Here is a 12,329-nt window from a genome sequence, read left to right on the forward strand (position 1 = left end):
TTTGAGAACTGACAATTTGATTCACCCCAAAATACTTCAAAGAATAGAAGTTTTTCTTGCTAGTTGGTTTCATGTTCCATGGATCATTTGTATGACTAATTGTAATGGGGTAGGACGAGTCCTTTTATTCAAATGTAAATATGGCAACATGCTTACCAGTACCGGTTACTTTTGCCCCTGTCTCCCCTTTGTTACATATTTCTGAAACAGAGAGAAAGAACATTTGTAAAAAATAACTAAATACTACTTTCGTGAAAATTGTACAAAAATTCCTCGTGTTATTGTATGTATGTTTGGATTGATTACAGTACAGGTCTCATCTGCAAAAAGAACTAATCCTCCTTGATGTATGTTAGATGAAAGGTCATTTGCATACGTGAGAAACCATAGAGGAACCAAGATTGAGCCTTGTGGAATGCCGTAAGTGATTTCTCCCTGGTCAGAAGAGTCTCCCGTGCCTGCATGTTTGAATTATTGAGTGCATTCTTTTTCCATGACATCTGTTGGTTGGCAACATCATCAATTCCACAAAACTTCTCCTTATTCAGGAAGACATTGAGCATCACACAGTCAAATGCCCTCAACAGTTCACAGAAAATACCAGCTGATGATATTTTGTTATTTAATGCTTGTAAGATTTGGTGAACATGTAAGTGGCATTTCAACTGAACATCTCTTCTGAAATCCAGACTGTAATATACAGCGTATATTATTTTTGCTCAGTTGGGATACTATTCTAGAAAACATCACCTTCTTAGAAATTTTGAAAAATCATGCCACTAGTGAAATGAAATGGTTCAGTAGTTAATGACTTTTCTCCTTTCTAATTTTAACCTTTAATGTGAGAATATTGTACGGGCAGTTTAACTGGTAAAAGTTAATCACATTTAATAAATTTTGCCACCTATAGGTGTTGCAGCCATGTTTAAAATCTTGCTATAGGTGTTACATTGTGCTTGGATAGCTCACTTATTACAGCACCGCCTACAAAAGTTAATAGGTTGAGATATTGAGATATGTGTGTTGCACTCGGTTTTCCGTGTTTCTTTGTTTGATTTAAACTGCTTCGGAGGTATGTAGGTCTTAAGAAGTGAACATAAAAATTGAAATACAGCGCATTTTGAAACTAAAGTTATACACTGGCTATTATGTGAGAAGAGAATTAACTGAAATCCAAACAATATGCAATAATATCATTTTATGAAGATCTTCACTTTGTGAGTAAAAGGTGCTTTTGCAACTTAAGTTGGCCCTTAATTGTAGTGTAGGCATGTTGCTAACCTCATTTTCTAGGTGAAAGTTAAAGTAAAATCTTAAAAATCTCTGGCTGAAGCCAGTACTCTCGAACTGATACTTCTGTTCCAAGGCAGAGACTACACTGAAACTTCTAGACCAATCGAAATTATGGGATTTGAATTATTGAAACCTGTCTGGATGGTTCATCACTCATTGTAATTCATATGTTACTTCCTGTAAGCAAAGCATATATTCAGAGAAGTTGAAAGAGTCGTGCCAACTTATAGAAATTAATAAATATACTGCTGGCAGTTAAAATTGCAACACTAGGAAGTATAGCAAATAATGAAATTTTACTTATTGTGTGTATGCTGTATAGTAGAAAGAATATATTACATTTGTAGGTGACATTGAGGTTTACAAAGTGCAAAATTTAGTACACAGAGTTGCCATCTCTGGCAGCAGAGTTGCTGTAATCTGTCTTGGTATCAGGTCAAAATGAGCTTAGAGGACAAATACAGGTATGTTATTCTGTGCTGTTCAACTCTTTGAGAGAGTTCATCAATCATAGTGTCTGATGAATGGTAACTAACATACCAACCTCACGATACCCCATGACAGGTAATTTCAGTGGATGTGGGATCTGGGGATCATGATGTCCAGGGTAACAGTTGAATACTATCTGTATCAAGGTAGATCATGACAGCATGGGTAACATGTGGTCTTACATTATCTCGTTGAAAGATAACATCATGAAGACCTTGAAGACATGGCACAGCCATCACTCTTAACATGACAGAAATGTAAAGGATGCTGTTCAAATTACTGTCTATGCGAACCCAAGCCTGCTACCAGTTGCTGGGTCTATATGATGATGGGGGAAGGAATCTGACAATGTTCATTCTCCTTGGAGCCTTCACTAACGGATACATCCATTGTGATGCCGTACACGGAACTGGAATTCATCTGGAAAAATGATGTGTGTCACTCCTGTGTCCATTGTTGCCATTGGTTGCTTTACTGTCGATATACCTCTTTCTGCTGCTGTGTCGGGGGAAACAACAGTGGTTACTGTACATGTAGATATGTTGCTTGATGCAAACAAGCATGTTTACTGATTCATGGTATGTGATGTAGCTGCACAGTTCTGGACAGCAGAGTGAAAAATGTACCTATCTTGTTGGACACATAGTTGCCCCGGACCGGTGAAATGCTGCATGGCGTCGAGTGTGGTCCTCCTGAGCCTGTTGATTCAATATTGGCGTGCCAGTCGTTTCACAATGAACAGGAGCAGCAGTATAACAGAACAATAAAGCACTGCCTTGATGGGCCAAAATCCTGGCACTGTTGAAGTCCAACAAATGCTGATACATGTTTCTTCTTCTTACACAATGCATAACACAATTTCCTCACACACAAACTATATTAAAATATGATTTCTGGATGAGGAACCCACTTCAAAATCTTTCTTCATATACATAATGTAGATGGCATTACTCCTATCTGCTTTGTGTCATTGTACTGAAATGCTAATCGTTTGCATAGCCAAGCCTGACAATTTGACTTTTGTTGCATGCTGCTATCGTGAGCTTGCAATTTTAGTTGTGAGTGGTGTTCATATGACATATCTGTTTTTATATCTTGTTCCTAAGTGTTCCTTGTATCCAGGTCCTAGTTCGGAATTAATGTTTCCATTATATAGATGCATTGTAGTTTAATGGTAGGGCTGTTAGGTTTGTATGTTTGGAGGTGCACAGTATTGGTTGCTGGTTTTCGATATTTGACTTCCTTAGCTGTACTTTTGATTCAATTTTCGTGATTTGGAAATAAAATCTTCAGGTAACCTCATTCTGCACTTTCCTTTAAAAATTTATTCTGCTTTTGGGCTGCTGCACTACTAGGAGTTGTAGGCTAACAGATCATCTGCATTTGGAAAGGGGTCTGTTTTTAATGTTGTTGTTCATGTACAAATGTAATTGGAGATGAATTTCAAAACTTTATTCTTGTATGCTCCTGTCTTACAATGCTTGCTTAGGGACTAAGCTGAGGAGCAAATGGCAGTGGTGATCATTTCTCGTATTATTTTTTTTTATTGGCGAATTGACCACTTAGGATCATGCTACAATTTCATTTCTTCTTTGTCTGAAGTTTCCTCTTTCTCCAGTACTCCTTCATATGGACGCTGTGCTGTTGCTTCTGTTCATCTGTCCAGGCTCTTCCAATCTTCTTAGTTCTTTCAACTTGAAATCCTTCCAAATTTGAAATGTATCCCTATTTAACATCTGAACTTCCCGAATGTTGAACCTTTCCAGGTTTTATGAGCGTTCTTAATCCATGTCACTGTTGTCTTCTTTCTCCACAGGTAGTCGTGTATCCTTTTGGTTAATCTGGTTTAGTCCGTTCTGTACAGGTGTCCTAGAAATGATAACCTCCTCTTTTTCATGGTCTCGAAGATTTTTGTCACCTATTTGTAGATTTCATTGTTGCTCCAAAGTTTTCAGCCAGTTTCAACGTGGGCTGGACCCATGATTTTCTGTAATATTCTTCTTTCTAACATCTCCAACTTTTACAACTTGTAATTCATTGACAGACATTCACTGGCATACAGGCATTCTGTTTTTACCACAGCATTGTATTGCTTTATTTTGGAATTCCAAGAGATGCATTTTTTATTGTAAATTTTTTTAGTTAATCTGTAAGCTCTCTCTCCATTTTTGAGACCTGGTCCCCCACAGCAGCTTTCTCCAATTCATTCTCTTGTATTGCTTCACCAAGGTATTTGAATTTTTTTACCCTCTCTATCTCATCCAATCTCTGTTTCAAGGAATTGTGATCAGTACTATTACTACTACTACTACTACTACTACTACTAGTACTACTAGTACTACTACTACTACTACTACTTCTCCTTCTTCTACTTCTACTGCTAGCAGCTGGAGAACTGTCATAGGTTAATAAATAATTATTTATTTTACAGACTAAACAATGTTTAGCTTGTTATATATGAAAAGTTCTGTATAGCATAAGACACCTTTGATTATCGTGTACAGTTGAAATAATATAATATATGCCTGACCACATTTCAAAAAATAGTAATGCACTAAATTCCTTATTTCAAGGTATTGGTGCTGTGTTCAGATAGCGCATGAAAACAATCTTGTAACACAGGGTAACTTTGTCATCTGCACCATCACAATAACACTAATGCATGCCAGAAACCGCAGTTCGTATGTTGCAGAAATTGTTATCAGGGGAGTCATATTGCTCCTCATAGAATAAGCCTGTGACAGTGTTACAAGAAAGAGTGAATTTTCATGCCTTCCTTTATTCAATGAGCCAATGACTGTGGTGAGAGATGTGGTTCTTATGAAAAGCCATGTGCTACTAGACTGACTGTGATGTTGAGTGGGGCACAGTGGCATTCCATAATGCTTGTATCCGTTGGCTGTGTGTCTTGCCTTTATCCATATTCAGTGACACTGCTGTTTGGGACAATTGTAGATATACAACAAGAAAATGTTTAGTCTTCACTGTTTTGATTGAAGAATGATGTATAATGACTATCACCATGATTTTGTGCTTGCAAATAATTTTATAATAGCCAGAGAGGTAATGCAGCTACAGATGACTGCTAGAAATATCTTAAAAAAGAAATTGGATTTAAAAAATTAAAATGGCCACAATAGTATCAGATTTTAAATTTTGCAGAAGTAGAAATTGAATGGACAATACCACTTAACAAGAGCAATTAATAAAGTCCAGAAAGATAAAATGCTTCACTGTATTCACTGAGCACACATTTTGTGCCAAACTGTACTTGTACACTCCTGGAAATTGAAATAAGAACACTGTGAATTCATTGTCCCAGGAAGGGGAAACTTTATTGACACATTCCTGGTGTCAGATACATCACATGATCACACTGACAGAACCACAGGCACATAGACACAGGCAACAGAGCATGCACAATGTCGGCACTAGTACAGTATATATCCACCTTTCGCAGCAATGCAGGCTGCTATTCTCCCATGGAGACGATCGTAGAGATGCTGGATGTAGTCCTGTGGAACGGCTTGCCATGCCATTTCCACCTTGCGCCTCAGTTGGACCAGCGTTCGTGCTGGACGTGCAGACCGCGTGAGACGACGCTTCATCCAGTCCCAAACATGCTCAATGGGGGACAGATCCGGAGATCTTGCTGGCCAGGGTAGTTGACTTACACCTTCTAGAGCACGTTGGGTGGCACGGGATACATGCGGACGTGCATTGTCCTGTTGGAACAGCAAGTTCCCTTGCCGGTCTAGGAATGGTAGAACGATGGGTTCGATGACGGTTTGGATGTACCGTGCACTATTCAGTGTGCCCTCGACGATCACCAGTGGTGTACGGCCAGTGTAGGAGATCGCTCCCCACACCATGATGCCGGGTGTTGGCCCTGTGTGCCTCGGTCGTATGCAGTCCTGATTGTGGCACTCACCTGCACGGCGCCAAACACGCATACGACCATCATTGGCACCAAGGCAGAAGCGACTCTCATCGCCGAAGACGACACGTCTCCATTCGTCCCTCCATTCACGCCTGTCGCGACACCACTGGAGGCGGGCTGCACGATGTTGGGGCGTGAGCGGAAGACGGCCTAACGGTGTGCGGGACCGTAGCCCAGCTTCATGGAGACGGTTGCGAATGGTCCTCGCCGATACCCCAGGAGCAACAGTGTCCCTAATTTGCTGGGAAGTGGCGGTGCTGTCCCCTACGGCACTGCGTAGGATCCTACGGTCTTGGCGTGCACCCGTGCGTCGCTGCGGTCCGGTCCCAGGTCGACGGGCACGTGCACCTTCCGCCGACCACTGGCGACAACATCGATGTACTGTGGAGACCTCACGCCCCACGTGTTGAGCAATTCGGCGGTACGTCCACCCGGCCTCCCGCATGCCCACTATACGCCCTCGCTCAAAGTCCGTCAACTGCACATACGGTTCACGTCCACGCTGTCGCGGCATGCTACCAGTGTTAAAGACTGCAATGGAGCTCCGTATGCCACGGCAAACTGGCTGACACTGACGGCGGCAGTGCTCAAATGCTGCGCAGCTAGCGCCATTCGACGGCCAACACCGCGGTTCCTGGTGTGTCCGCTGTGCCGTGCGTGTGATCATTGCTTGTACAGCCCTCTCGCAGTGTCCGGAGCAAGTATGGTGGGTCTGACACACCGGTGTCAATGTGTTCTTTTTTCTATTTCCAGGAGTGTATATCAGAAACACATGCTCTCCTACATAGGGGCAAAATGAAAATAGGTTAAAATAATTGTATCGTGACTAAACTGAGGAAAGTTTGTGATGCTGATGATAACTGTAAACATCAGTGGTATAGGTATTCGAGGAGTAGTCAAAGTTATAACTATCACTTTAGATTAATCCAGCTGTGACCATGAAACTTGATGATGGTGTTAGGAATTTCTGCACATTCATCCTTCGATCCAACCATATTTTCCCAAACAACAGGTGAATTAGTGGAGACATTGGTTCTAAAGGCAGTGTTTTGTATTTTCAGAAAGCGTTCCATATCAAAAATCAGCTTGTCATCATTCTGCAAACGTCTGCCACACAATGTTTTCTTCATCTGAGGAAACAGGAAGAAGTCGCTGGTTGCCATCTTAGGAGAATATGGGGGAGGTACGGCAGTGCAAAATGTGACAGTCCGAAAGAGGAGCATGTATCACTGTGATATGTTGTGATATATTGCTCATGAACAAAACCTGTTTGCAGCACGCCATTCCAGACCCAGAACCTTTCTTCATGATGATGATTGAGTCTTCGCCTTTTCGATACTTGTGAATCTGCGCATTTCCACTGCTTGTTTTTTTCCTTTGTCTCATGCTTGTAGTGTCATCCTGACATTAAGTCTGTGGTTAGACAGCTAAATAGGCTTGACACAGCTATAGCTTTTTCACTGCTGTCTCAGTTCAGTGTGCTCTGTGAGTGGTTGTCAGCAGTAATGGAACCCAGTGGGTAGTGACCTTTGTCATATTTAAAAAAATGTGCAAAATATTGAAAAGAAATTATTTATTGGTTTTCTTTTTTTCCCTTGTTGTCTCAGTTGTGATATGTTGGTTTTTAAATACCAGGGCCTCCGTTTCTCTTGGTGCTCCCAATCCTATGCAGACGACCTGCCATTTCTTTCTTCATCGTTCAGACTTGTTTGACCATACTGGACATGTCAGCTCCACCTAACCACTGTGCTATATGATGAAACATTGTTGTGCGCACTTTCACATCTCGGCATGGATTGTTTTAGCATTGTTCCCCTTCATATGTTGTGAACGAATTACTATACAGTACTCAACTTTATCAGTAGGCTTCATCATTATTTTGACTCCTCTAGCAGCTGGCTTTAATGTGGACCTGGACTGTAAAAGATACCTGCAAACAAACAAAGAATTAATTATGTAATTTAAGTGTCTTGACATAATGATTAAAATTTGAAGAACAGGAGAATAGCAAACATAATCTAAACACCCCTTCAATCATTCCAAGGTGGATGCTGGGTACAAAAAACTTCACCATGGTCAGTATTCCTCCTCTTGTCCGATCTAAGCATTTGCTCTTATCTCTATTGCTCTCATTGTGATGTTAAAGTATGAGCTTTCTTTCTGTACTTTTGGTTTAATTCTGTGATTACATAGTTAGCATCAACCAACTGGAAGCTTTACTGACATGGTAATTTGATGCAAGATCTTTAAGTTGTTGGTGTATTCATTAGAAGAGTGCTCAAAATGTGATGATAGATGCAGTAGGTATGCTTCACTCATTCTTCAAATAGAAAAAGGCTTTCTATCAGTATCATTTACAAGAAAATTTTTGTTTTTCTGAATTAGTTGGAATTATTATATGGAAGGAAAGAGTGGAAGGTGACAGACACTCAAATCTGAAGTGAAATACCTGAAGACACTGATGGACACTGAAATGCAATTTTTAAAAGAATAAGTGCACAGTAATTCTTTATTTCAGTTCCATGGTGGAAAACACCAAATACTGCTTGCAGCACAATGTAGGGCTTTCTTATGTCTTTAATAGTTGTACAGTGTTGCATCTTTCTTGGAAGTACGGGTGCGGAGCAGAAGTCAGTCATCCTCAAAACTTCCAGAATGTCTGTTATATAAGAACCAAAAAAATTGTTCATGAAAATGTGAATTATGTAGATGGGATGTATTTTAATTTTATGAGATCAAGTTCTACTGTGTTACGTCTCAAATATGAATTTTTCCACTGTGTTAAATGTATAAATTGACCATCAGATGTAAGGAGAAAGTTATAAAATGTTTTTGTTCAACAAAATTCATTCCAGCAAATGCTGCAGGTACAGATTTGTTGACCAACAGTGCTGATGACATTTTACTGCTTGATGAGATTTTTGGGGCAAGTGATGGACAGAGCAGTTTCGGCTCCCAGTGGGATGAAGTTTTTGGTGACAACCCACAAGAGGATTCATCAACATCTTTCTTGCTGGATCACTTAGCTTCGCTTCAGACTACAAATGATAATGGTAAATTATGCAATTAATGTTAGAGATTCATAATGTTTTGTTTTTATAAGTTGTGGTTTGTTCAGATAGTTTTTGTGGCTTATATGAAAATAGTGAATGTGCTCTTTCAGCTGAGGTTACCTCAAATACATCACTCAGTTCTCCAAATATGGCACTGGGCAATGTGACAGAAAATAAAACTGTAAGTTCCCCAGTTCATGGCCCTAGCCGAGTTAAGGAAAAGGCAAGTATAAAAAAGTTTTTTCTGATTAGTTTTTACAATGAATTAAGTGGGAGGCAAAGAATTCTGACATGTTTTATATTAGGCATATCTGTAATGCTACTGTCTTCACATTGCACACATCTTAAAAATAATTGTTTGTGTGTGTGTGTGTGGGGGGGGGGGGGGGGCGGGGTGTTAGGTAGGTAGGGGGTAGGGTGGGTGTGAGAGTGGGTGGATGAGTGGGTGTCAGTTTTAATGAAAGCTAGGCAGAATTTTTTAAATCAGTTTTATAATGAATTCTGAGGCTTATTACAGATTGTATTTTGGAGTTTTGATATATGCAGTCTAATCACATTAATGTGACCACTGACTATATTTGAAATCAACGTGCAGTAATGACACACAGATGGCAGATGGCAGCACTAGCAGGGTAGGGTAGATGAAACGTGTCAGTGGACACAGAAAACCATGCAGTTGTTGGTGTAATGCGGAAATGGGATGATTTATTTGGCATCAAGAAGGGCATGATCATGAATTTCAGGCCAAGGATGGAAGCATTTCTGAAATGGCTAAGCTTGTAAACTGTTCGCTTATGCCTATGGTTAAAGTGTACTGAGCATGGCAGAATGGTGCTATCCAAAACTGGCGTCGAGGCAACTGTGGTGCACATGTGCCATTGATGATAGGGGTGAACAACGACTGCGGAGATGTGTACAGGTGAATAAATGTGCAACTGTTGAGCAACTGACTGCTTAGATGAACCAAGGGGCTACCAAAAGTGTCTCCTCAATGACTGCACATGTAATGTTACTGCGTATTGGTCTCTGCAACAGGCACTTGGATGATGCATCCACATTGACTGCTGTTTGAATCACGCACCTATGCTGAGTGCTGTTGATCAGCGACAAAGGCTGGAATTTGCACATCAGTATCGCATCACTGAGTGGCGATAGGTGGCCTTTTCAGATGAATCATGTTTTATGTTCCATCAAACAGATGCTCTTTGGTACATGTGGCTCTGCTGGCAGGCAGGAAGAGGGAGCATGTATTCATGTCATTCCCTGGTGATCTCATTATTCTGGAAGGCACAATGGGTCAACTCATGTATGCATCTGCCCTTGGGGATTATGTCCAGATTTACATTACATGCAGTTTCTTTTTCCTCGGCACAGTGGCTTCTGACAGTAGGACAGTGGAAGATGGCACACAGCTCACAGTATAAGTGCATGGTTTGAAGAATACCCCAGGATCCAGGATGAGTTGACCATATTCAAACACCCCCCCCCCCCTCCACCACCACCGCCAGATTTAAGCCCAATTGAGAATCTGTGTGGTCACATCGATCTTGCTGTTTGCACCGTGGATCCTCAGCTGAGAAACCTATCACAGCTGGCCATGCCACTGGAGTCATCATGGCTCCACATTCATATTGGTATCTTCCAGAACCTCATCTGACACCATTCCCACATATTCATGGTGCAAAAGGTATTTACTCAGGCTTTTGACGGATGCTCACATTAATGTGATTGGACCATGTAGAAGAAGACTGAAAAATTATATTGATTGTCCATCAAGAAATATGTAGCCCATTTCCAGCTGTTTGTTGGTAAACACACAGCCAAATCTCTCCTTCCTGAGAGCAGTTTGTGTTATGATACGTGTGACTGTTGCATAAAGGATACGTTCTTCATCAAATCATAATATGATCCATAGAATTTGTGACTATCTCTGTAACAGCCAATCTTGAGATTGTAGAATACCAGCTAATTTTACCTTATTTTTCTCAGCTAAAGAGTGATGTGGTCTGCAAATATTTTGTAATTATTTTTTATTGTTACTGAAGATTCAAAAATATGTAAGGTATTATATTTGTTTGAACAGTAAATGGATGTGTGAATGTGTGTGTATAGTAGATGGACCTATGTGTCAGGTGACAGATGGGGCTGATAGACCAAAGGAGGGGTGAGGAGTAAAAGGGGGAGAGGGAGAGAGAGAGAGAGAGAGAGATGTAAGTTGCAATGCCTACAGGATAAAAACATGGATATCTGTTCAGGAGGTATACTTGATGACTAGAACATTTTTGATGGGACTCCCTTTCTTTATGATTTGCCATCTCTTTTTTGTCACACTGGGCTCAATCGTATGATTATTCATTATTTAAATGATAATGTTTTGTTCTATTCCAAATTCCTCTTTAGATATCCAGAGGGTAGCATATTAATATGACAATCATGACAAAACATGTTTTCAGGACAAGAAAGCTGCTTGGTTCAATCTCTTTGCTGAACTGGATCCTCTTGCTGATCCAGATGCCCTTGGTTCAAAGAATACGGATGGAGAACATAACTGTTAAAAGACTGTCCAAGAGTGTCGTGTCTCATTATTATTATTATTATTGTTATTTTATGAAGTAATCCAAACATTCCATTATGATTTTTATTACTATTTCAGTGGTTTTGTATGTGTGTTTACATTTTTTGTTGATGTTTTATGAAAACCTAAAGATCTCTACAGTACTTGTTATTTTGTGCAGTACGAATTTTTAAAAGAGCACCCTTGAAAGTGTCTCTGGACTCCTAGTCAATGCCCAACCAAAATTTTTCTCTTCCCACCTCTGTTGTGGAGTTTAATTTAAGTAATAATTTAGTTTTATAGCACCATTCACAATGGCAATTCGAATAATTGAAATTGAAATAGTTATACCTTATAAATATGCTTGTGTTTTATTTATCATGTCGAGGATATTTCTGTGAAGAATTGGAAATCGACAGTAAACGTGATGAATTTTTGTTGTTGAGTGTTTTACCCAAAGATTTTTTTTTCAGTGCAACTGAGTATAATAAAATTATATGTGACAAGTTCAGTATTTCTGTCTTTAATTATAATGAGAGCTGAGAGTGAAATCCTAATCCAAACCTTCTTGATTCCTCCATACACTCTGAAGTTATATATTCAATTAACTAACTTTTCTGGAAACTGTAATTCATTGTAATAAGTCAGTGTTCAACATGTACAAGGATTTTCTTTAAAGTGTATACATAAGGCAAAATGCAGTGTTAAAATCCATATTAAGCTTATTGACACTTTAAAAGCAGTTATTTTAGTGTGTATCTCTGGTGTACTACTTGTATTATGACCCCGTGTTCCTATTACCAGTGGAGCAGTGATGTTTAGTTTGTACCACTAGTCTTCAACAAAAAATTAATAGGACCAAATGTGATACAATGTTTTGTAACTGGCTGCAAGGTGCAGTATGGAAAGAAGTAATGGTTTTTGGAATGTGCTGCTGTTGAATAAGAGACTTCACAGATAGCAGCAACAATGATTTTGGGGGGGGGGGGGGGGGGGAAGT

At 39.9% G+C, this 12,329-nt stretch overlaps 1 protein-coding gene across 2 annotated transcripts in view; it reads left to right on the forward strand.

Moving 5' to 3' along the window:
• The window catches only part of LOC126475479 (islet cell autoantigen 1), a 49,450-nt gene extending 37,607 nt beyond the window's left edge, over positions 1 to 11,843 (forward strand). The window contains exons 8-10 of one of the 2 annotated variants that reach the window (XM_050103375.1): positions 8,578 to 8,775; positions 8,886 to 8,998; positions 11,229 to 11,843. In XM_050103375.1, coding sequence (XP_049959332.1) covers positions 8,578 to 8,775; positions 8,886 to 8,998; positions 11,229 to 11,330 — 413 coding nt within the window. In that variant the 3' untranslated portion in view covers positions 11,331 to 11,843. The remainder of the gene's footprint in view (positions 1 to 8,577; positions 8,776 to 8,885; positions 8,999 to 11,228) is intronic. The other variant, XM_050103377.1, reaches the window with a different exon arrangement.
• Positions 11,844 to 12,329: the final 486 nt, after the last annotated feature.

The sequence above is a fragment of the Schistocerca serialis genome, chromosome 4 (assembly GCF_023864345.2).
Source record: "Schistocerca serialis cubense isolate TAMUIC-IGC-003099 chromosome 4, iqSchSeri2.2, whole genome shotgun sequence".
In the NCBI taxonomy this organism is placed as follows: domain Eukaryota; kingdom Metazoa; phylum Arthropoda; class Insecta; order Orthoptera; family Acrididae; genus Schistocerca; species Schistocerca serialis.